The sequence below is a fragment of the Takifugu flavidus genome, chromosome 8 (assembly GCF_003711565.1).
Source record: "Takifugu flavidus isolate HTHZ2018 chromosome 8, ASM371156v2, whole genome shotgun sequence".
NCBI lineage: Eukaryota > Metazoa > Chordata > Actinopteri > Tetraodontiformes > Tetraodontidae > Takifugu > Takifugu flavidus.
The window spans coordinates 1,776,116-1,801,938 of NC_079527.1; the positions used below are offsets into that span (position 1 = coordinate 1,776,116).

At 41.3% G+C, this 25,823-nt stretch overlaps 1 protein-coding gene across 1 annotated transcript; it reads left to right on the forward strand.

The window, feature by feature from the left end:
• Positions 1-25,587, forward strand: lamb2 (laminin, beta 2 (laminin S)). Its single transcript, XM_057041093.1, has 35 exons — positions 1-143; positions 374-441; positions 6,087-6,256; positions 6,336-6,471; positions 7,524-7,597; positions 7,698-7,886; positions 8,145-8,208; positions 8,390-8,592; positions 8,679-8,799; positions 9,088-9,276; positions 10,067-10,246; positions 12,637-12,749; positions 13,311-13,390; positions 14,244-14,379; positions 14,478-14,636; positions 14,839-14,966; positions 15,050-15,182; positions 15,297-15,489; positions 15,767-15,910; positions 16,218-16,449; positions 16,570-16,724; positions 17,624-17,848; positions 17,933-18,150; positions 18,266-18,362; positions 18,571-18,752; positions 18,837-19,027; positions 19,281-19,465; positions 19,576-19,817; positions 20,434-20,637; positions 20,888-21,032; positions 21,548-21,755; positions 22,537-22,678; positions 23,624-23,800; positions 23,896-24,055; positions 25,263-25,587. The coding sequence occupies exons 2-35, from the start codon at positions 411-413 to the stop codon at positions 25,397-25,399; spliced, it is 5,343 nt and encodes a 1,780-aa protein (XP_056897073.1). The 5' UTR covers positions 1-143; positions 374-410; the 3' UTR covers positions 25,400-25,587.
• The last annotated feature ends 236 nt before the right edge of the window (positions 25,588-25,823 follow it).

Sequence of the window (25,823 nt, forward strand, 5' to 3'; positions counted from 1 at the left end):
TCCATTCCGGGGTTTCCGTCTCACCAACGCGAGACTTCCAAAACGCGGCTCAGCCCCGCATCTGTGCGGTGGTTCCAGAGGAGCACCAACACAGGAAGGCTACGAACCGACCCATACTGGACATTTGGACCTGAAACTAAGCGGTGAGCGCGTCTTTCCGTCAGAATAATTGAATCCATTAGTTAGATTATAGAATAGAAAAAAAACCCCAAAACATTCTTAGAACTTTTAAAAAATAATTTAGGAAGATATTTAGTCCTGCTGGAAAGGGGCAGCGCAAAGTTGGCGTTTTTTTGTGCATATTTTCAACATTCTGCATCTTTTGGTGTGTCCGATTTGTGCTGGTCTCAGTTTAATGGGATTTGCACCACAGGTTGTCCTCAGCTCGGCTGCTCGATGTGCGCCTAGAGATGCCAAACTCGCTGTTTCTGCTCCTGTGCGGTGAGTGAACTTCAGAGGCCAATCCGCGCTTTATGCACCCCAACAAACCCTCAGAAGTGATCCAGTCAACTGGTATCTAATGGCTGTCTACAGGTCACCAGGATCATTTCGATTAGCCCCTGAAGTATGGAGCTTATAACTTATTGTGAAGTTGAAGATTCCTCCATTTCTTTCTTGAGCTTTGAAAAAACTGATTCAAGAATAAAAATAGTAATACTTCCACATGAGCGTAGAAGCCATTTTTTTATGTTAAATGTGTCACTTGTGCACGAGTGTGCCTCAAATGTAATGAAGTGGTTCTTTTTCAGACAACTTGCAGTGTATTTTCTGCACATTGATAAGTCAGGGTGGCTCGCTGGGGTCTTCCCCAGTTGTCTATGGGTCCGCTGACCTCTCTCTCAGAGTGGTATCAGTGCTCAAAGTTGTCTTTAACTCTACAGCAGAGTCTGAAAATAGCAACGCCCACCTCACACTTCCCAAAGCTTTTCTGATTATATTAGTTTTGCTTTTATTTTTATACTTTATTCATTTTCCCTCACTGGCAGGATGAAATGTGCAGACATGACCTGGAGTGGATTACTGTATTCCTAAAGATTTATCCAGAGGTTTTTACATGTGATAATAGCAAATAGCATTCCTTTTTCCATAGTTTGTGTGTACATGTGTGTTTGTTTTAAGCTAAATAACCATCATTATGTAACAGTTGGTCAGTTAACTCTCATTTTGTAAGGGCTGACATTAGGCAGTGGAAGTAAAATACCACATTCCCCAAGGCCCCCGTAGGCAACAGTATCTGGAAATGTGCAGATACCAGAACAATGGTGCTGTGAAACTTCCAGCAACGAACAGCAAAAAGGGAAGCTGGAAGAGCTTGTGGGGAGGAGGGAAGAGAGGGAGGGAAAGCCTTTAGGTAGGAGGGGTGGGAGTTAGAACACATAGAACCAGCTTCAATTTCTATGACAAATGAGCTGGTCTTTGTAATTATATATGCAGCTTGGTTAGAAGCTTGGTGTAAAACAGTAAAATGAAGCAAACCATCAATTCTAGGGTGTTAAAATATGGATACACCTAAATATTTTGGAGCAGAAGGGATTGGAAACTGTAGTAGAGCTCCAACTGACTAGCTTCAACTCTGACTGGACATCTCTGAAGTTCAACATTTGTTCTCAGAATCAATAATAATAGTAAATCTTATTATTGTCAGATTTATGACAAATATAGGCTTTCATTTGATTTTAAGATTGATTCAGGATTACCAACTTTTTTGAATCTCAAAATCCAAATCCAAAACTCAAAATTTTCATTTCCACAATAGTGTTGACTTGTACAGGAGACCAATATTTTAAAAGAACCACTTTGATTAGATACAACGGAATCGAGGATAACTTGTGCATTCAAAGAAATATTTTACCAAAAAAAAAACAAACAAACATAATTATATCGATATCCAGGCAAGATGCTACAAATAATAGGGAATATGGTTCTGGAGGGACTCAATTATGCAACCAAATACACAATGTTTCCAGAAAACCAGCAAGAGATTTAGTTTCCAAGAACCTGGAGAGCCTTGGTATCAAAGGGCCAGTCACTGGAAACCATCTTGTTTTTGTTCATTACTTTCAAGAGCTTTCATGCTTCATAAAAACATAATTCCCTTTACAGTACTGATATTTAAGGAACATGTCATTGCCTGGTAAAAGGTAAAAGCTACCACAGAAACTCATTCACCCCTTTAGTAAAGAATGTTTCCTGTAATAGATAAATTGGATTGTAAATGGATTCTTTATTTTATTTTTGGGACAGCCACTACATTGTTACATTTGTCTTACGTTCCATCCTGGGATAAAGCTATCTTTACATCAGGAAGAAGGAAGACAGATTTCTAAATGACATCTTTTTCCTCATTATTTAAAAGCAACCCTCTTCTGCATTCTGCATGATGCACTCAGGCTTTGCTTTAAAAGAAATACAGATGGATGGTGTCAGAAAACAAGATTTTGTAAATTTTGGCATGGACCTGATGATGACAGTAGGCCAGAAACACAAGCCAGACTCATGGCTCAACTGCTGCAACCTCCCACATGTTCCCTTGATTCCTCTGAAGGTTGCCTGGAAGTGCAGCCGCATTTCTTGTCTGCTACGCTCTGATTAGCAACTACAGGTCACACCGCTCACATAGGTCACTGGTAAAACAAAATGGCACTGTTCTCATTTAATTTATAATAACATTATGGGGATCCAGGAGCCAGGGAAAGATCAGATCTGAGGGAGGCTGAGCCTCACGGGAGGCTGTCTGTCAGTGTTATCTGGAGCTGCTACTGTGCAAGACAACACTGGTTGCTGTGGAAATTCTGCCTCACCACTGAGGAGACCTGCTTCCTCTATGTAGCTTCATAGCTTTCCCTTTTCCACATGTTCCCTCAATCATGTAAGGATTCAGATGTCTTCATAAAGGCGCTGGAATGTGACCGTCACCTCCAGTAGGAGCAACTGACTGTAACATGATGATCTAAAAGATAAAAATACTATTGTCAGTGTCTGGTCTTTCAGAGACTGGGAGGCCGTTAATTATAAACCCCCAGCTCACCACTGAGCTGATACTGTGTCTGGACAAAAGAATTGTTATAATAAGTGTTGCCTGGAGGAAGGGGCTAGCAAGGACTCTGCTTGATTTGATAGATTTGGACATTACTAGCTTTGTTTACCACTCTCTTGGTCCTCAACAGAGTAAAATACACAGCTACAGCAGTAGCATCTGAAAATGTTACTGATGTGTTTACAGCAGTCAGGAGAGTCTCAGTTATTAAGGTAACCTTGCTCAAAGTTCCGTGTAGGCAATCAGCTAATGTAAACAAGGCCCTACACATTCATTAGGGGACGGAAGGGAGGGTAAGTGGTGTGAGGGAGGTGAAAGTCAGGGCAGGGGGGTGGGGTGGAGAACAATTATGATACAATACACATTTAAAGGGAAGCTAAGCTAACGGCAGACGCTGAGTAATCAGGTTCTGAGGAAGAGAACGATCGGTGGTGTGAGCTGATCATCCATAAACCAACAAACAAAAAGGGATATAGAAGGGATGAAGAAGGAGGAGATTCTAAACCTCCAGAAGGGACAATTAAGCTTAGTAACTGTTTTATTTAAGTATCTGGTAGAAGACATTGCAAAGCTGATAAAACAACCAGAGAGCCTATAATAGTTCTCACAGTATTTCAGTTACACTCTCATCTCGCTGGTAAAGATCCAACCTTTAAATGTGATAGATAGCATCTTTATTCAACTCAAAGAGCTCTGTTTGAGACAGCCTGATAGTCACTGTTGTTGCATTTCCAGCTTTGGTTCCAAATCATGAACTATCCATTCTTACACAGCAATCGGGACATCTGTGTTGTGGTTTTGCCTTTTCAGGTTCACCCTTTCCTTTGCTTTATTGTCTTCATAGTTTTGGTTTAAATCTGTCTTATTAGCAAATTCCCAGTGTTATTTTTCAGTTTGGTGTTACAGGGCACCTGCATTTTCTCAGTTCTGTCATCCTCACCTGAGGAGAGGGGGCGGTGCTCGCTTCTATCGTAAGAATGAAACTCAGAGTTTACTAGTATTCTGTTTTTCGACAGTGGTGATGCATCTCAGGAAAAGCCTGTTGGTTTCATTAACCATAAGGATAATGTTGGTGGAGACACACACACACACACACACACATGCGTGTGTGCGTGCCCCCTCTGTTCGTACAGCTGTCATTCTGCATTCCTTTGGACCTTTCCATTTATGGCTGCAGAAGAAAGCCAGAAAAGGGATAATGTTTCACTCTATTATGGTGGTGCTCAACACTGCTACATTACATTTTAAAGGTAGGGTTTGAGTTGTGCATGTCAGGCTTAATATGTCTTCTCCGTTGGATAACATTTGTTTTCAAAGAGAGGACATGCTCTCCAAGAATTATCTGTTCAATTCCAAACTTTTTATAATTCTGGAGATTTCCATTTTTCAGTTTCAAGTTGCACTTTCCCTCACAGGCTGCATCTTACCAGCAGGGATGTTTTATTGATTTAAATCTGAATTATTAAATGTGTTAAGTGTCATGAAATATGCATGGATTAACCCCCACAGGTTCACCATGTTATTGTCATGACGGAAATGAACATATCGTAGATTTTAAAAAAAGGTGCCAGGATCCAGAATTGAATCTGTTTATTTTTCCGGATTTACTTTTGCCTTTCTTGTGGTTTGTGTGTCACCTGTGTGGTTGCATCTCTTCCCTGTATATCTGCCTCCTCACCTGGCCCCACCTAGGCCTGGTATCTGGTGTCTCCCCCTACCTCGTGTAGATAAACTCTTTGTTCAACTGTCAGATTTCACCTGCCTATTAGCCTGCTGTTTCCTTTATGTTTAAACTGTTCAAATCAGTTCTAAATCTTTATTTTGTTGGGGATATTTGATCTTAAATCTGATTTTGGCAGATTTGATTTGTTAGTGCTACAACCAGCATTGTTCCCCACCTTAAACAAAGCCTGTGCACTCACACCAGGGCTCTCAGTGGCCCAGCGCTCCCTTGCTAGCAGTCAAATCTAGCAACATTACTATGAAAATGATTGTATTGTTAATAAGTAATTCTATTGAACTTACCATGTTTCTGCAGAAGTGTGACGTCAGCTCGAAAGACAGTACTTTCCTGCCTCATCAGAGTTAATGATGGCAATTATATCAGACAACATAATAAATGTGATATAACAATTTGTAACGCCACAGGAAACAAATCTCAAAGCTGTTTTGTGCTGCCATTCAACTTCGACACTGCTTTTGAATTAACCATCATTGTCCTCAGTAGTTCCATCATTGTCTATTTTTGGGTCTTTGTGTCCATGGTGATTTTGTAATATTCCCAGCATGACCTCTGTCTAATCCTGGCCCCAGCAGTGAAGTTCAATCTGTAGTATTCCTCCATCTGTCTATTTATATGAGTGAACATTCAATTGACTAGACTTGTCCAACAACCTCTTTTAAAAAAAAAAAAAAAAAAAAAGCAAACATAGAATCAACAACTCTGTGGCTGCAATGTGGTCCGTATGTTTGCTGTGTAGTGAGATGAAAAATTGACCGCAGAATCCATTTTCTCTTTACTCCTTGCTCCAGTTTCCCAGGAACCACCAAGTCTCAGTGGTATGTAGGCGGAAAAAAGCACAGCAAGCTTTTGAGTAGAATGTTGACTTCTGCTGCTCATCCTGAACGTTTAGAGGGCTAATTTGAACTCCCACGCAGCATTCTACAACATTGATGCCACAGATACTGATTAATAGTCAGAAAAGAGACTAAAAACAGATAAGTGCGATCTAACTCATCATTTTGGTGCGCATTGAATTTCCAGTCTGAGAGCCCAATTCGCGGTGCACTAATATTATTTGGTCATTTGGATTGTTAGGATGATCATTTTTATTGTTCGACTCCAAGAATCATAGACTTTATTGTGGATTTGTCCTTCCAGGGAGCTACTGTATTTAAATTTACAACCCATTTTGGACACTCAGCTGGAAGGCAGTGGTTTTCCCACAGCTCTCAAAATATACTAATCTAGTCTGTAAGACAGGCAGACAGACAGACAGACATGTGCACGCCCATGTTCTGATAATGATTTCCAGTTTGGCTTTGGCAGTTGTGGCTGCTGCTCTTGGCCAGGAGCCTGACCCCAGTCACGTTTGCGCCCATGGCAGCTGCTACCCAGCAACAGGAGATCTGCTTGTTGGTCGAGAGAAAAACCTGAAGGCCTCATCCACCTGTGGGCTGAGGAGGAAAGAGCGCTACTGCATCGTCAGTCATCTGCAGGTCGGGCTTTGTGAACGCGTGTTTACCTTTCAAATTTAGGTTTTAAACCAGTTTTCCACTGTTTCTCATCCTACTGCAGGATGAAAAGAAATGTTTTGATTGCGATTCGCGACGGCCATATGATCCGGTGTATAACACCATCAATCATCGGATAGAGAATGTCATCACCACCTTTAAACCTCACCGTAAAAACTCCTGGTGGCAGTCTGAAAATGGTAGGGATGCAATGACTAAACAGAGTCTACACCAACACACACACACACACACACACACACAAAAGAATCCCCCATCTATTGTCTATGTGTCTCACCGTCGGTCTCCGGTTGCCTTACCAGAGAAAATGGGGGATCCCATCCAGTATCTTATTTGCTTGGTTTTCTCTTGTTTCTTGTTCTCCTTGATGTTTCTATTGCTCAGGATTCCCATGTCTGTCCCTCCAGCCCTCTTCTGCACTTTGTGTACCATCAGAATGTCCAGGTAGAATGCCCTCCCATGGATATCTCATGGATATCGAAACAGTTTTGGTCCATTCCATTAAGGGCTTGTCTTTCCTTGTTGCTTTCAGCCATCCTTTACCATAAGGTTTCTGGCTAAGGTGTACACTTTACTCAGGAAAACCAGGAATCAGCCATGTTTTGAAAAGCGCTTCCTTGTCTCTATATAATTTCTCTTTCTACTCCTTTGGCTAGCTTATTAATACCACTGGGATATGTGATGACGGACAGGGCTAAGCAACATGAAGCTAGTCTACCTGTATAAACCACCTTGTGGTTGCAGTGTTAATAAAGACTCAAAAAAGTAGTTAAGAATCGGTTTCGTCCATTCTTTTGTCCATTGTAGTAATTTAACTGTATGTAAAAGTCAGTATGATTTTAAAAACAATCAGAATGTAAAGCAGGCAGATAAAAAAGCTTTTATGCACAAAAAGTACAGAAAAATGGCTTTTATATCCAAACAAGAAAAAGTCCTAATTTATTTTATGATGTAGAGAAGTCCTTGGCGCGAAGTGTCATTTTGCCATAATTAAGGAGATGTTGTGTTTTCATACATGAAAATCTGTGCTTATCTTTGCTAAGGCTGACTCCCTTTTCCGTGGAGGTATCACATTCCAAGCCCAGCGGGATCGCTTGCCACATCACACGCAGCTGTTTTTAAAAATCACGATTGTGTCAGCGTTCATTTTCTCAAACATATCAGATATCTGCCTCATTTCTGCGGAACAGACAGCAGCATAACTTTCTTTCTGTGTTGTTGATTTCTCCCCCAGGAAAGTCGGAGGTTTTTATCCAGCTGAATCTGGATGCTGAGTTTCATTTTACTCACTTGATAATGACTTTCAAGGTGGGTGGATGATGTAGACCTACCAACTAACCAACACAAGTGATATACGACTGTTATATTTAAGTTTTTGCAGCATTTGAACTAAAATCTTCCCTTGCAGACTTTCCGTCCAGCAGCTATGCTGATTGAACGTTCAGCAGATTTCGGCCGAACTTGGCAAATCTACCGTTACTTTTCCCATGACTGTTCCAGTAACTTTCCTGGAGTGTCCCAAGGTCCTTTGCGCAAAATAAATGATATCATCTGTGAGTCGCGCTACTCTGATATCGAACCATCAACAGAGGGAGAGGTGAGATATTGATTCAAGGTCATCCAGGTCAATATTCCAGTGTGCTCACTTTTATCCTGGACAGACTTATAATCATATGCACCAGTTATATTGGTATATTGGTGAAATAATTTCTAATTACAGTCCTGAGAATAATTAAAATTCCATTGCCAAAAATGATGTCGACCTAATTTTGGCTTTTTGCCACATGGCTTCACAATAAATCCTGTTATTTTATTATCATAATGTAATTACTATTGAAATTGTCTCCATATATAGGTAATTTACAAAGTCTTGGATCCATCCATCACAATTAAAGATCCTTACAGCCCGACCATCCAAAGTAAGTTACAGTTAAAATCCAAAAAATAATAATTGTGACTCTGTTAAAAGGTTTATGTAGCAATTGGTTTTTACATAGATAGTTAGCTAAATGATATCTAATTAATGACCATGTATGGATACATTTCCATTCATACATTTTCTGTGCAACCTGACTCATGACACTAATATCTTGCCTACAGACCTGTTAAAGATCACCAACTTGAGGGTGAACTTCACAAGGCTTCACACACTGGGAGACAATTTACTTGACCCCAGACCAGAAATTAAAGAAAAGTATTATTATGCTATCTATGAGCTGGTTGTGCGTGGCAACTGCTTCTGCTATGGCCACGCCTCTGAGTGTGCTCCCATCAATGGCATCAGAGATGATATAGATGGGATGGTGAGTGGCAAGTCCAGCATCTCCACTGCCACTCTTTGATTTGTTTGAATCTTTGCCTTTCTTATTTTGGTTTTATCTATGCGAAGGTCCATGGCAGGTGTGTGTGCAACCATAACACCAAGGGTTTAAACTGTGAAGAATGTGATGACTTCTACAATGACCTGCCCTGGATGCCAGCTGAAGGACACAATACTAATGCCTGCAGGAGTGAGTCCAGAGGAGGAAGTCCACAAGATATTCCATGCCCTTCCACTTGTAGTTATTGAAGCAAAAATCAAACATCACAGTAATCTTTTGATTGTGATATGAGATCCATGCTTCCATTTTCAGATATTTTTATACAATTTATAAACTTCAGATTTTTAAAGCACAATTAATCTTCTCCTTGATTGCAAATACCCCTAAATTGAGCAGTTTGAGTAATATGTATGCAGTGATTGGTGAGTTTATGTCGTGTTGGTGGTGAGTCTAATAGAAATCTGTGCTTTATACCAGAGTGTAACTGTAATGGCCACTCCAACATTTGCCACTTTGATATGGCTGTGTATTTGGCCTCTGGAAATATCAGTGGAGGAGTGTGTGACGACTGCCAGCACAACACCATGGGCTACCAGTGTGACATGTGCAAACCGTTCTACTATAAAGACCCTGCGAAGGATATCAGAGACCCTCACGTGTGCGTAGGTGAGCCTGCGCTTAGTTTTCCATTGATTTATTGTTTTTTCTGATACATTTTTTTTATTTCTCTGCACTTCTGTTATTTAATGTTAAAGTTCATTTTTAACTGTTGTACTACATTTTAAACTTTTTAAACATTTTCAAAGACTGCGTAGTAATTGATAGCTGTTTGGACTGTAGAAGCACGACTCACAGCTACAATATGACACCCAGCTCTTAAATGATGGTCCTGAACAAGCTGCTTTAGGTCGTTATTTCTGCTAGCATGACCACTCAGGCAAAGCACATCTCGTTCCTGAAGACCTCCAGCTTTGCTCTTCTGCTGCCTCCATCACCCTCTGAAAAGGTGGTCTTAGCCTTGATGCCCACGGTGCCTTATCTGTGGTCAGATGCCATTTGGTGCCCTGGTGTACTAGAGGATTCACAGCCTGGCACCGAAGCGGAAATACTCTGTGGTCAGGTCTTGAGCCAAACCGTTAAGCTAACTGCTGACCTTAGGGGACCTAACAGGACATGTGCTTTCTGTGTTTACATGTGGATTTTGGATATTTTATTTGTTGGTTTTCTGCTGTGTTTCCTATGTTGCTGGCTCTGTCCTGTCGCTGTTTGTCACCATCTGTCCTGATTGGATTTAGGTCCAAACTCTCTTCCGATCCATAACATTGGCCTTAATCCTAAAATCAAAAATGAACACATTTTTGAAAGGACAAACATTCATGTCTTACCATAGCACACGTCATAATGGGAGGTCATTGTTTTCAGGAACTCAACTCTTCTATACATTCGTGTCTTATAGCCTGTGACTGTGACCCCGATGGTTCCCAGAACGGAGGTATGTGCGACAGCCATACCGACACATCTCTGGGCTTGGTGGGTGGCCAATGCCGCTGCAAAGTTAATGTTGATGGACCACGCTGTGACAAGTGTAAGACGGGCTTTTTTGGTCTAAGTGCAGACAACCCCCAGGGCTGCCAACGTGAGTACCCAGGTTTACACCAAAGATAGGCTTGGTAGTTTCGACAAATTAATGCAATTAATGCCGATGGCTCATAATGCCACATTTTCTGCACTGTTTTAATGTTGTATACCTAAGATCAAATCACTGAAAATGTAGCGGAGCTGTTTCTGTGTCTTTCCTGTGTCATGGTTCATCTAGATGTAGGCAAATTTTACAGGTTACATAAATATAGAAATGGAAGGGAAAAATGTGCCTTTGTGCTTTATTGAGTGAAAGTGACTTGAAATTTTGATCAAGCAGTCTTAGTATAGAGACAAACATAAGGGGAACAGTTAGAATTATCATAGTCTGCTCCGCTGTAACCTGTCATTCTCCCATAAGCCCAATTTCAGCCCCCTCCCCCGATATTTAAGCCTCAGAGTGCACTTATTACTGGTTGTTTCAGCCTCATGCCTAACTTTTCAGCATGATTTCTTAGATTAATTCCTTGTTCTTGAACCTGCTCAAGCCCCGGCCTGTCTCACCCAAACCCTGTAAATTACTCTCTGCCTTCTCCTTGCCTGGTTCTTGTTTGCCTGATTCCCCTTTCTCAGGACTGTTTTTCCCTTTGGCTTAACAAATCGGGATTACTCATCATTTAATCCCGATTGTGGATTTTGTTTATTTGGAATTTACTCCAACTCTCTGCTGCAAACCTACATGCAGTGCATTTTGGAACATTGTTCGATCAAGTTTTCTATCAACAATGCAATTTGGCCCAACAATGTAATTGGGTCCAATTGGCGCATGCTGTGTACACAACTGGAAACCATCCATCTGGAAATCATCTATCTATTGGGTCCAGGTCTGTGTCATTCTGCCATCCACACCGCCTTTAGGTGTCCCAGTTGGACACGAGTCCTAGGCACGTCACCACCAAAAGGCTGTACTCCCCATTTGTCCTAGAGAGAATGTCTGTGAAAACATACATATATTAATGAGTCCTTGGCTACAGGGATCATTCATCATTTGCTAAGTCAGCAAATGGCATTGAGGTCAAAAGTGCTAAAACAGGCCCTTTCTTAGAAATTGACTTGATACCAATGGGTTCAATTAACTCGGTGTGTCCTCTTCCAATGCTATTGTTGGCCCACTCTGGAGAAAGGCACCTGGGAGTTTGTCATGACCCCTTCTGTCTGTTGCCCACACAAACTATCCTATCAGGCTCCGGCAGGGCTCCGTCAGCTCCTTTCTGTCCCTGTTCACCCATGATCCCATATCTCCCGGGACTGTGTTACTGGCTTTCCTCTTTCCAGTTACAAAACCTTCATCTTGGGTGTGGTGGACCATTTCACTAAGATGGCCCACTTCGTGTCCTTGCCTAAGCTCCCTACCACCAAAGTGACCGGACAGCTGGTCTTCTTTTGAGTGTTTCCCTCAATGGACTTTTGGTACATGTGGTCTCTGTCTGGGGACTTCAGTTCGCATCATTATTTTGGAAGGAGTGGCCCGTGGCTAGCAGTGGCCTGATCCGGTTTCCCCCCACAGTCCAACAGTATCCTTCTTCCTGGTCACAACAGCTGCTGTGGTAGAATGCTCAAACCATCATAACCAGTTTTGCCACAGACCTTTCGCCTTTCCAGTGTAAAATCCCAAGTCCTGGCTGCTCCGCCGCCTCGCCTGGTTCAGCTTACACCAGCAGGGAAGGGCATTCCAGTATCTGCTGGACTGAGACAGCTATGAGTGGGAGGAAAGGTCCTGGGTACCAGCTCGTCACATCTTTGACCCAGCTCTCAATGCCAAGTTTGAGCAGGGACATCCTGATCAGTCTGTAGAGGTCAAATCTGCGAGACTGGATATGCCTCGTGCCCAGTCGTCCAGCACTATTTTTCAGATTGATTCTTTCTTCTTGGCCCTGCCTGCTACTCTTCCTGCCAGTCTTGCCCCAGCCCTGATATATTACTTTATTACTTCTGTTCCAACTAGTTTTGCCTGCATCTTGCCTGGTTCATGCCTGCTTAATGACTGCTTTTCACCAGGAAAGGTCACTTAATGACCTTTCACCTTTCCCTTTGGATTCAGAAGTAGGGATTACTGTACCACTGCTTGCTCCCACTGTGGATTTTATGCTTTTGAGCATCTTCACTGTCTCCTGCGGACCTGCTGACTGTACAATAGTTTTCTGTCAAGTGCCTGTGTTTGCGTGTTGCAATTGGCTCCGGTTTCGACTTGTTATAGTATTAACAATTTATTAAATCGTTTGAAAATTGGGCTAAATGTGGCTTTAAACATATTGTGCACATCTTTGTTTGAAACTGGTCATTTGCTTAGTTAGATTTCTATTAATAACTGTAAAAATCAATTATAAATCTTAGTTTACAATTACCTATATGTATTTATGAACCCTGAATTCTGCCTTGTGCTGCCAGCTTGTCAGTGTGACCGAATGGGAACTGTGCTGGGTAATTCCCAGTGTGACCCAGTCAGCGGAGACTGCTTCTGCAAGCGCCTTGTCACTGGACGCAGTTGCGACAAGTGTTTGGTAAGGTCAGGTGGAAATGCTCATCTTTGGTCAAAGAATTCCTGGTGTTTTCCCGTTCACTCAAATTATCTGCAATGATTGACATGCCTGCTTCTATCATATTATTGCCTGTCACTATTATTCCATTTAACCTTTAAATTTAACCTTTTGCTTTGTAATTTCATCCAAGTTTATTTATTCCTGTTTTTGTTTTTTGCTCAGCTGTTTCCAACTCGAAAGGAATGAGCTTGTGGTAAAACTTAGTCTGCTACAAATAGTAGGAATGTGAACTCCTGCCTGGGCCCTGGGCCTAAATTTAACTCAGCAATTTAAGACTTATCCAGTTGGTGTGGATTACACCACACCTAAAATGGTCAGGGCCTGGACTTTGTCCAAAGTGGATCCATGAGGTCCCATAGAGCCTTATTTTAGTAATTATAATGTGATTTTATTCTTGAATGGATTTAAGCTAACTAGCGTACTCATACAGACCGCTGCATGAGCTTTTTCTTGAGTCTTGAGCATAGATTAGTTCTGTTGTGTTTATTATTCTTCCTTTCCTGTTCACTTCTGCATTTCTAGCCAGAACACTGGGCACTGAGTCATGATCTGAATGGCTGCAGAGCCTGTGACTGTGACGTTGGAGGAGCATTGGACAACCTGTAAGTGCAACCTAAAATTACAAAATGATTTTTAATAAATGACACTCAGACTTGTCGCCAATACATCAACCCCCCATTTGAAGCTTTGGCATTTGAGCTTTGACCAAGAAGATTGAGTAAGCAAGTCTAGAGAGATGAATAGTTAACATAGACATGTTTAGAAAAGGGGTATTACTTAAGATTCCCAACCTGCAACATGAGAAAGAAAATAAACAGGATCAAGCGCAACTAAAGGTAGAGTTAAAAGAAATAAAAGGGCCGTTTATTCTCAATGATATATGAACATGTATATCAAATGCAGTAAGATCACACACTAAAACAGCTGCAAAAAAGAACAAATAAACCATATTTATAATAATAAGGTCACATCTCCAGAGTCCACAGTTTAGACATCCATGAGATGCCCTAAAACTTCCTCTCAGATAGTTTCTAATGAGTAAGACATCAAATTAGGTTTATAATCCAGAAACCAAGTACAGTATTTACAAATACGTTTGACATGGCACCTTATCCAACTACAGTGAATTAGCCTTATATAGGCATTGATAGGTTTAGTTTGTGCCTTTAATGTTCACCTGTTCATCTTCTAAGATAACCACTCCTGTTAAAGACTTGCTTTATCTATGTTCATTGTGCGAATATTGATATCTATTATTGTGTAAGCTGTTATTGTTTAGCTTGGTAAATGAGACAGATCGGTGATTCCGTTCTTTCCCTTTATTGCCGTCAAATGAACAATTTTAAAACTTGCTCTTCTCTTTTTATTAAAAAATGGAAACCTATTCAAGAATAAAAGTGAAATGATATGATAGACAGGGTAACATTGGGTTAATAAAACTGTTTTGTCTTGTAGTTGCTCAAAGGAGACTGGGCAGTGTCGCTGCCGCAGTCACATGACTGGACGTCAGTGTTCACAGGTAGAATCAGGATATTTCTTCATGGCCCTGGATTACTTTCTTTACGAGGCTGAGCTGGCCAAAATGGGCCAGGCAAGTTTGAATTCTTATTGGTACTTTATCAATACTTTATTCGAGTAATACATCCAATAACTTAAAAATAGTAATAAACATTTTTCTGTTCTTTTCAGAGCTGTACAGTGGAGACCAGGGAGCACCAGGCAGGTCGTCTTGCCACGTGGACAGGTGTCGGGTTTGCTCGGGTGCCCGAAGGCGGAACCCTGGACTTTCACATCTCTAACATTCCCTACTCCATGGAATATGACCTACTGATCCGCTATGAGTCACAGGTCTGTACAGTCGATGCGTATGTTCATGTTCTCATCAAGCAGTTAAATAAACCATTGACATTTTTAGAAATGAAGTTGTCTGTGTAGCAGCAGCAGCAGCGTTCATGACTTGACTTGACAGTGTTCTTGTCCTTTGATGAAACTGTTACAATGAACAAGGTCTAAAAGTTCAGTTTGAAAAGTTTAAGTTGATTCTTCACAGATGCCGCGAGACTGGGAGGAAGTGAGGATCACAGTGATCCGGCCAGGGCCGATTCCTACCAGCAGCCCCTGTGGAAACACCATCCCAGATGATGACAGACTCACTGTCCTTTTGCCTTCTGGAACCAGGTTAGTAGCTCAAGCAAGTCCTGACGATATGCTCGTTGAATGATAAATGGTATTGAATGTTGCTGTTGGTGTACTCGGTCCAGGTTCATGGTCCCCTCTCACCCAGTATGTCTTGAGAGGGGTGTGACTTACACCCTTCGCTTTGAGTTCACACGCTATCAGGATGTGAACAGCGTTCTCAACGGAGCAGCCAATGCTATCCTATTTGTGGACTCTGTAAGATCAATTCATTCTGTCAGGAAATGCCCACCTCCGTTCTCACAGAGATCATCCTCTGCAATAAATTTCTCTCTTTTTTTCTCCTAATTTCTCCCACATTGATCTGTTCAGATTTCCTTGATACCACGACACTCCAGCATGGAGATGTTCAATGCAGGGGATCCAACAGCTAACAGCAGAAAGCAGAACTATGAGCGCTATCGCTGCCATGACAGTGCAAAGACTGTGAGCCGCAACCTGATGAGCAACACCTGCAGCAAGCTGATCAGCAGCATGTCCGCTATCATCCATGATGGGGCACTGCGTGAGTGTCTTTGACTGGCATTTAGTTGAACTAGTGGCAGGGTTACGTGACCTTGCGTTCTTCATTAGTATGAATCAGCAAGAACTGTCATTAAATGGTACCAGTGGGGGGGGTTAATCTTTATTGAGGCCGTCTCACTACATCTTAACCCATTACCTGCTGAGCAATTCTAGCTGAAACACATATTTGACTGTAGATATTCACCACTGGCTACACAAAATGTACATTGAAAGATATGTACTTAGTTCAGAGGCTTCGTGTGTGCTTTTTATTGCAGCTTGTAACTGCGACCCACAAGGATCGAGCAGCTCTGTGTGCGACGTTCGTGGGGGCCAGTGTCACTGCAGACCCAACGTGATTGGCCGACGCTGTGACCAGTGCGCCTGGGGAACTTATGGCTTTGGACCGTCAGGCTGTACAGGTGAACAACCTAGTCTTTATATCTTACCTAAAATCCACCCTGATGAATGAAATTATAATTTTTGCTGAGCTGATCTATATTAAAGGATAGAGGACACAACTGTCCTCACAGTTATTTAATGGTTAGTTATTTAAATGGAAAATTGACATAACTTTAGTTAGCATGTTTCCATTGTCTATGCTGCTATGCCACCCAGACCAAATCCAGTATAAACCCTTGTTAACTCACTTTATTACATTCTTGTGCACTATAGTTCTGTATATTATTTTAATATGTTCTTGCCCTTTTTCCTTTATCTGGCGTCCAGCCTGTGGCTGCAGCTTGGAAGGATCCGTGACTCGACTTTGTGACAGGTACACAGGCCAGTGCCAGTGTCATCCAGGAGCATTTGGCAGGTATTGTGATGCATGCAAGGCAGGTCACTGGGGTTTCCCTACCTGCCGTCCATGCCAATGTAATGGACACGCTGATGAGTGTGACCAGAGGACCGGAGCCTGTATCAGGTGCAGGGACAACACTGGAGGGGACAAGTGTGAAAGGTGATATTTGAAACTTAGGACAAATAATTCAGATTCAAACATTTTTTTAAAGTCCCAGAGATGTTGCCTGTAATAGAAAATAAACAAGAAAAATTTAAACTATGATCAATCTTTCTTTAGGTGTGCTGATGGCTACTATGGAAATCCAGCTTCTGGACTTTGCCATCCATGTCCTTGTCCCGATGGGCCCAACAGTGGACGTCACTTTGCTGCAACTTGTTACCAGGACATCCAAAGCAGACAAATCATCTGCAACTGCAATCAGGGTTACATAGGTGCACTTTTATGTTTGTCCTCATTTTTGGGGAATTTTGAAATTCATTATTCATAATAATGAGACTAATGAAATTGCATTTAGGTTTGTTTTTAAAGAGAATTCTACAGTGGTTTTGAGAACACATCTAAGAGCTACATTTTAAAGCACAAATACAAGAACAAAACTGGAAGATCTGCTAATTTGATAATATTTTTGGATGTTCATTCACTACGCAGACCATGACATGGTTTATGGTTTATAACCCATGTCATGGTTTATAAAGGCATGTGTTGCCGAGACATACTGAAGGAAGGCAAAGCAGGAGGAGAAGGTGGGAAGTGTTCAGGACGAGTGATGAGAACATACATGTTAAGGCTGAGTGAACAAAAACAAATGAATGAAATGAAACAAAAACAGATCCATAATCACAAGACAGGAATCCATAAAAGCCTTTATTCAAGGCTTTTTAAAGATACAGAACATTGGAATCATTATGAAACCTCAGGTGGAACACCAAACTGGCCAAGCATGGGACAGTAAACCGAAGTTTAATACCGCAGGAGCTTGAAGAGATGCAGGAGTGGGAGTGGAGCTGGTAGCCTGCCCAGCCCGCACAGACAGGGAAGCTAGACAATAAACGAAAGGGCAGGGAAATGCAAGCAAAAACAAAAGGGTTAAAGACAAACATTGAGGACTGAAGACTAAAAAAGCACCCTGGACATTCTCAATTTGAAATGGCGCTGAGTGGGTATTAACGCTGTACTTAAACAAAAAGCAGTACTTAGTAGCAATAATGGGCCTTGAAACATAATCAAAAAACATCGCTGGTTAAAAGCAATCTTTCCCGGATTTATTTGAAATAAAACCCTTACAATAAGATGTGGCAATCATAAATTTGTGTATTTCTACCTGCTTTAGGGGCTCGATGTGGGGGATGTGCTCCAGGTTACCACGGTAACCCATCTCAGCCTTCTGGGCGCTGCCAACCATGCCAGTGCAATAATAACATCGACATGACCGACATGGCTGCTTGTGACAGACGCACTGGCGAGTGCAGGAAGTGCCTGTACAACAGCGAAGGCCCCACATGCGGCATCTGCAAGAGCGGCTATTTTGGAGATGCTTCCCAACGCAATTGCAGGAGTGAGAAACGTGCTCAAACACGCAAACGAAATACAAAACCTAATATAAATATATTTATTTTTTGGTTCATTTTATCCCCTTCAGAGTGCGTTTGTAATTTTTTGGGTACCGACCGCAGCCAATGTATGGACAACGAGGACTGTGTGTGCCAACGTGCCACAGGGCAATGCCAGTGTCTACAAAATGTCATAGGTCTGACATGTGACCACTGTGCCCCTAACCACTGGAACCTGGCCGGTGGCAGGGGCTGTGAGCCCTGTGGCTGTGATCCAAACAACTCAGTCTCGTCCTCATGTAATGAGGTAAGCATCGTTTACTGTGGCCCCGGAGCTTTAAACACACCTTCCTTCACATAGACATGAAAAGAAATACCGGTAAAGTGTATTTTGCCTCAGTTTGGTGTCTCCTATGGTGCAGTTCACTGGGCAGTGTCAATGTCGTAGTGGCTTTGGAGGAAAGACCTGCACTGATTGTGAGGAAAACTACTGGGGAGACCCAAGGACACAGTGTAGAGGTAAAACAAAACCAAAGTCACTATCTGAGAAGAAGAGGGGATAGTTGTCAGTATCACCTTACTGCTTTCACAAATGCATGTACATTTTTATATGGCATGTGAATCTTGTTTTAAAAAGACGTTATATCAAAAAGGCCTCAAATGTGTCGTTGAGCTGTTGTCAATGATCTGACCATATTCCTACCGTTCGTACCTCTTCTCCTTGCAGCCTGTGACTGTGACCCGCGGGGCATCGACACCACACAGTGCAACCGCGTGACCGGCCACTGTGTTTGCCTGCAAGGGGTGTCAGGTGTCCGTTGTGACCAGTGTGCCAGAGGGTTCTCTGGCCATTTTCCCAACTGTCAACCCTGTCACCAATGTTTCGGGGACTGGGATCGCATTGTACAGGTGTACTTTTGTTTGGGTTACAAAGTCCTCCAAATTTAGATCAAGTGTTAGCCACTAAATATCATCATGTTGTGTCATCACCAGGACTTAGCAGGGCGTACCAAGGCTCTAGCACAGCGTGCTCATGAGATTCAGAACACTGGACTCACTGGGGCCTATGAGAAGTTTTTCAGAAATCTAGAAGACAAATTAGCACAGGCTCAGGGCATTGTGAATGCGCGCAATGCCACTGCTTCAGCTGTTGCTATTCTAATGGAACTTATTGAAGATCTTAGGTACAAATGCATTTACTAATGGAATCTCTAAATTTATACTTAATGCTTCATTTTATTTTTTCATCTGCTTTCTCTTGCACAAGTTATCTGTATAGAAATGCTCATATTCTTATTAAAAAAAAACAGCTTGGACATTTAGGACTGCAAACCACATGATCAAGTAGATATAAAGTCAAATTGGATTGAATGCAATTGACATTTCATCAAAATTATGATTTATATTGTCTGAAATCTCCTCTTTTTTACACTCTAGAGCACAAATTAGTGAGGCAACTGACACCCTGAACCATCTGGAAGGAGACCTGACTATGGTCCAAGACAGTAACTCTGAGGCAAGCAAAGAGCTGAGCGCTCTGGAGAGGGAGGCCAGAGAACTCAATCTAACATCTGAACAGCTACATTCCCAACTGGATATCCTCAAAAATTCTAACTTCCTTGGTGAGGATGGATCAAATTTTTGCCATTTCGAATAGCGTCCTTTGTTTCAGAACATGTTTTTAACTGGTTTTATGTAGGCTGTGTAATACATGAAAGTATTCTTTCTACAGGTGCGTTTGACAGCATTCTTAGCTCCTATAACCGGTCGCGTGATGCGGAGAGGTGCGCTAATGAATCAGTAATCACTAAGTCCAGCATAGTGGTCCAGTCCGCGAACACTCGGTATCGCACCCAGCGGCTTATGACCCTGAAGAAGGATGACTTCAATCAAAAGAATGCCGCAAACAAGCGCACACTGGGAGACTTCAGAAACAGACTGCAGGGCCTGGACATGAAGAAAGTCAATGAAAAAGTTGGTCCCTCTTTAAACTCTGTAACCCGTTAGTTTGAATACAGTTCAAAAAACATTGTCCACATGTTAAAAGAATAGCCTGAAAATAGCTAATTTACCCATGTGGTTTAGTTAAGTTTAATTACTCTATGGAGAAAGAGTGGTTGTGTTCAAAATTACCCAAATCACCTGACCTGTAATGAATTTTACTACTAAATGACTAAAATAAATCTAGTTGAATAAACTTGAAGGCAGGTGTATGTCCAAATGAACATATTTCTATTAATATCTATTATATATGTATATAATATATATGTGTATATGAAATTTTCCTGTTATTTTGACAACACATTCAACAATCATCCATTTCATGACAAAACCCACGTGATCTATATTTACAATTTAACTGAGCTAGTGACACATATACGACTACAGAGACTGTTTTTGTCTGATATATATATATATATATATATATATATATATATATCATGTGTGTGCGTATATATATGTGTATGTATGTGTATATACTGTATGTGTGTGTATATATGTGTATGTATGCATATATGTATATATATGCGTGTGTGTGTGTGTGTGTGTATGTAGAATTTATGGAAATGATACTGTAATTGTCCCACAGATTTGTGGCACTCCAAATGATGCTCCCTGTGGGGAGAGTCCATGTGGAGGTGCCGGTTGCCGTGATGATGATGGAAACCCTCATTGCGGAGGCCTAAATTGTAATGGCGCCGTAGCAGCGGCAGACAATGCCTTGGAGAGAGGAAAACATGCTGAGAAGGAACTTAACAAAGCCATGCGAGAGGTTGAAGGACTCTATATCAAGGTATGGATGAATATTATTACATTTTAGAATTTTGAGGAGAGATCTTTCTTCGACTTAACATAGAGCTAGTTTAGTTGTTCGATCTGGGTGATCAGGCATTCGTTGACATGTTCTGAAGACGTGGTCAAGAATGAGAAATTTCTGGAATGTCTGTCTGTGTGCCTGATTATACGATCTATCTATGATGCAGAAGATTATCCTTCTTTCAGTTATTTTGCTTCTGATTTTTAATTTGTATGAATTTTCTCAGGTGGTGGAAGTCAAGAGCAAGGCAGAGGAAGCCAAGGGCAAAGCTCAAGCGGCGCTGGACAAAGCCACTGCAACCAAGAAAAACATCGAGCGCTCCAACAAAGACCTGAGAGATTTGATCAAACAAATCAGGGATTTTCTCACCCGTGAGTCGTAAAATTTTAAATATATAATCTATAACACTTGCTTTGTGTGTTTGAGTTTACAGGTTACATCCACAGGTCACATCCTGGGTGTTGAGGACCTGCTGGAGGTTATAGCAGATGAGTCATCTCAGCAAATCTAATCTGAGCCCCGAAGGGAGAGCTCAGAAATTTTGCAGGGAATCTATTTGTTTCAGTCACTTGTATCCAAGCTATTTTTAGTCACTGCCCGCAGGCCAGGACCAAAGGTGAGGATGGGGATGTAGATCGGCTGGTAAATTCAGAGCTTTGCCTTCCGGCTCTTCTTTACCATGAGAGACTGGTGCCGCCCCCTGCCCTGTCCGAGACATGCGCCTATAAGATTAATGACACGATCACAACGTTGATCATCAAACTGCCAGCTAGCTTGCCCTGATGCCAGGTGCACAGTACCTTTAGGCAATGGTAACATAGGCAGGAATATTCATTCATGATCTTAATAAATTGAATATTTTGCTGTTGATTTTTCTATTCTGCAGAAGAGGAGGCAGATCCAGACAGTATTGAAGTAGTAGCAAACCGTGTGTTGGAGCTCTCCATACCTGCCTCCTCCGTTCAGATCAAACATCTTGCGGATGAAATCAAGGGAAAAGTCCAGAGCCTTTCCAACGTGGATGCTATCTTACAGAAGACAAAGGATGATGTCCGCAAGGCAGAACAACTCTTACTGAATGCCAAGACTGTAAGGTAGATACCACAGACAAGTGACACTGTATATGAAGCTATTTCTTATACAAATATGTTTGTACTTTTTTCACGCATATATACCAGATGCCCAAACAGCTTCACCTGATAAGCTCTATTTTAAATTCCTCTCAGATGTCTGAATTCCTTGGCCTATCTCAAAGGCTGAGGAAACCTACTCTGGCGGCCTGTATCTGCGGTCTTGATCATTTGGTCATTACCCAAAGCTAATAGGCATAAATGAGAGTAACTTAATTGAACACACAGCCTCACTTTACACCACAGTTGTCTCCTCACCAGAACAGACCAGGCCACCATCAGCTGAAGTAAATACTGCCCTCGCTCGTGAACAAGTTCCTGACCCCTAAAATACAGCGGATGTGGTTGTGGTGCATCTCCCTGCTGAAGCATTCGTTTCCATTCAAATCAATACATGTGTGTGTACACCAACTATCTTCCAATCCAACTCCAGCCCACCTCCTCTGCTCTGAAGCCCTCCAAAACACATTTTGCCGGGTAGTGGAGCATATCGCAGGAAACTGGCGTAGAGCAGGACGTGCGGGACAGGAAGTCTGGATTGAAGACAGCCTAAAACATCTGGAAATTTTTCAAAATAAAAAACCCGCATTTAGAGTGGATATTTTCAACGGTGCTAAAATGATCCACACTCGTGATATTAACACTCATTAGATATAAACGTCATTCGGACCAGTAACTCCATGGACAGCCTTTCAAACTGTCTTTTAAAGTTCTTTGCTGCTATTAATTCTAATTTGCTGTCTAGGCATCACGCTGAGAAAGTGAAGGCCACAACAGAGGCGGTGAAAGAGGCCTTGTTGAATTGTAAGACTGCCCAAGCATCAGCAGAAAAGGCCATTCTAACAGCAAAAGTTGACATTATGGACACTGAAACCCGACTAGCACAAGTAAGCTTTTGCTAGAAAAAGAAATATATTTTAGAATAAAATTGAAGGTCGTCCTTCAGTCAAAAATACAATTTAATGTTGTACTTTGATCATGAGAAAATGAGTTTTTCTTGTGTTTTTGTGTCTGCCTTCTTTCGAAATTAACCCATATGGTAGATTTTCAGTTATGTAAGAGCAGTTATAAGTTAAGAGCAGTTTCTTTTCTACTAAATTTTAAGGTTTTCAATGTTAATTTCCTTGAACAAAAACTAGCTATATTAAAGGTATCACTAATTAATGACAACAAAACGAATTATTACTTAAAAATAAAGGTAAAGAGTTCATTTGTTTCTGAGGATATGCAACAACAGAGCAATTAAACATGAACATAAACAGCTGTGATTAAAGTCAAATACTAATGAAATAAAATGGTAAAAGCATTAAAAATAAGTGAAAGTACAGCAACAGCTGTTGATAGCTATCGGATCTCCAGATTTAGTTCAAATATTTTGGAAGTTGTGCTTTTCCAATCATGCCTTCAGGTCATGTTCAGTGTAAGGCCATGTGGTCGCAGCCTCGAGACCTGATTGACTATTACAACCGACCATGCCAGTTCACTTACAGTACACATTTACAAATGCATAAAAAGAAAAATCAGTTTTCTGAGTATGTTTAGGCCAGCAGAGACGGCCTAGCTGGTCCTGATGGACCACTGCTGGTGTATTGTTTCTGTAGCTGTAGATCTTAAACAGGTTGTGCAGGTTATGACAAGGTGGATTATAATTTAGTGCTCAGATTACTGAATCAGATTTAGACATCAATTTCCCTTCACTGAATAAAAGAAGTCGGTTTGCAAGTCCAATTTTAAGACTCTGGCGCCTGTCATATTGAATACCTTTAATTTAGCAAAGTTAAACCTTTTCCATAATAATCCCAAATTCTTTGCCCGATTCGTTTATTTTTCAGATTGAGTCAGCGACCTCAAACAGTGAGAACGATCTAAATGCTGCCATTCGCCATCTGGAAACACTGGGGAGAGACATTAATGCCCTGAAGACCAAATGTGCCAACAACAGCATGGCAGCAGCGCGAGCTGAGGAAACGGCCACAATGGCACGAGACAAGGCTAACGAAGCCAAGCAGGTACATACCTGAACTGCAGATGCATATACAGATATTTCTGAGGTAAATAGATACAGAACTATTTGGTAAGGCATATCCTGTGTTTTGATGATTAGATTCTAGATGGGCAGCTGACAGATAAGTACCATGAGGTACAGCAGCGAGTTGGTACAAAGGTGAAAGCGCTAATGGATGCTAAGAAGAGGGCAGAGAGTCTCAGAAAAGAGGCTACAAACCTGCTCAAAGACGCCCAGCATAAGCTCCAGATGCTGACAGGTTTGTATAGTACTATTTAATGTATTTGGTTTTATTGTGTGTCCACTGTCATGGAATTTTAGCCGTTGGAGAAGTAAACGATGAATCTAAGTTACTGCGTAGGAGATGGTTTATTCAGTCAGTCGGTCAGGATACATGCGCGGATGCATGCAGAGAGATCTCTCCTAAGCGTACACAGTTCTGATCTTATATAGCTGTGTATATAGCTATACCTGTACCCATATACCCTAACCCTAACCCTATACCTAAATTTCCATTCCAACCCTTCCTTTTGCACTCAATTTACATTTCACAATCAAATTCCATTTCACCACCATAGGAACTTTTTTCATGAACAGATGACTCCAAATTTTTGATTAAAAAAACACCTTATGGGAGGACTGTTGATATTCCCTGGACTTTTTGAGGGCCAGGGCTGTGTGTGAAGACCGCAGATTGGTATTTTGAAACTTTGCTTTCAAAATAAAAGTATTTATGACAAGAAGACAAATGATGATTGTGTCTTAGTGGAAGAAGAAAATAATTATGGAAGAATAGCTCAATAAAGTGGAGGAGCTCTAAGAAATTTGTGAAAAGCTGAAGAATCTTCCAAATATAAACTTGATTTGAATAATCTACTATTCTAAAATACTAATGGATCAATTTCTGCTTACATCCCCCACCCCCCCCCCCCCCCCCCACAACCCCCCACCCCCCCTATATAATGCACTAATTAGGAATTTTGCAAAGGTCAAGTGAGGATCACTATCCTGTGTTTTGTGCCGCAATGAACCAAGCAAATATATCATCATCCTTTTGCGGCTGCACATAGGAATCTAGACATAATATTACTTAATCATGAATCATGAAATTAATTATTATGGGCATAACATCGCTGGATCAGCACCATATTTAATTAATTATTCATCAATATAATGCCATTTAAAACATGTTGTCTTTGTACCTGGAGGCACCTTTGAAGAGTCCAGACCGCACTCCCAATACAGTTAGTGGGGATTAGTTAGCGGCAGCTCCAGACTTGTACAAATTATCTGCATAGCACTTTGGTTGGAAACAATTCCTGCTCCAGATAATGCTTTTACACCCTGGGGGGCCCTGGGTGAAAGCATTGTCTACCAGTAAGACAGGAAACCTCAGCAGCTCTGGACACCTCTGCATGAGGTCACTTAGCATTGTGAAACTATTTTGAAATATTTGGCCCATACAGAACTGGAGAAGAGCTATGAGGAAAACCAGAGGAAGATGGAGGGGAAAGCTCATCAGCTGGATGGCTTGGAGGACAAGATGAAGTCCATCCTCAATGACATCAACAAACAAATCCAGATCTACAATACATGCCAGTAACTCGTCACTTTTTGTCAAAAGAATGTAGGCTAACCATTGTTTTGATAAGCAAAGTAACTCTTATGTAACTTATTAAACTGGAAATTACTCTTTAAAAGGTAAAGTTTCTATTTGGAACATCCGTCATAAACATATTTTGATAAATCATTGGATGGCCTTTTAATAAACATAAGGACTTTCAATTATTATTACTATTACTGGATTATTGTTATCAGCTCTGAGTGTTAAGGTAAACCCAAAAGTTCTGTTATCACTATAGTCAAAATATGTAAGAAGGTGATCTTCAGCCATGTGTGCTGTGCAGTTTTACTGTTTGTATTCAATATGATGATGTCATTTACAAATTCAAACTCAGCATGGGAATAAACAACTTTACACTTTGATTTTCTTTTCTGTGGTTTTGATACTAAATTAATACTATTTA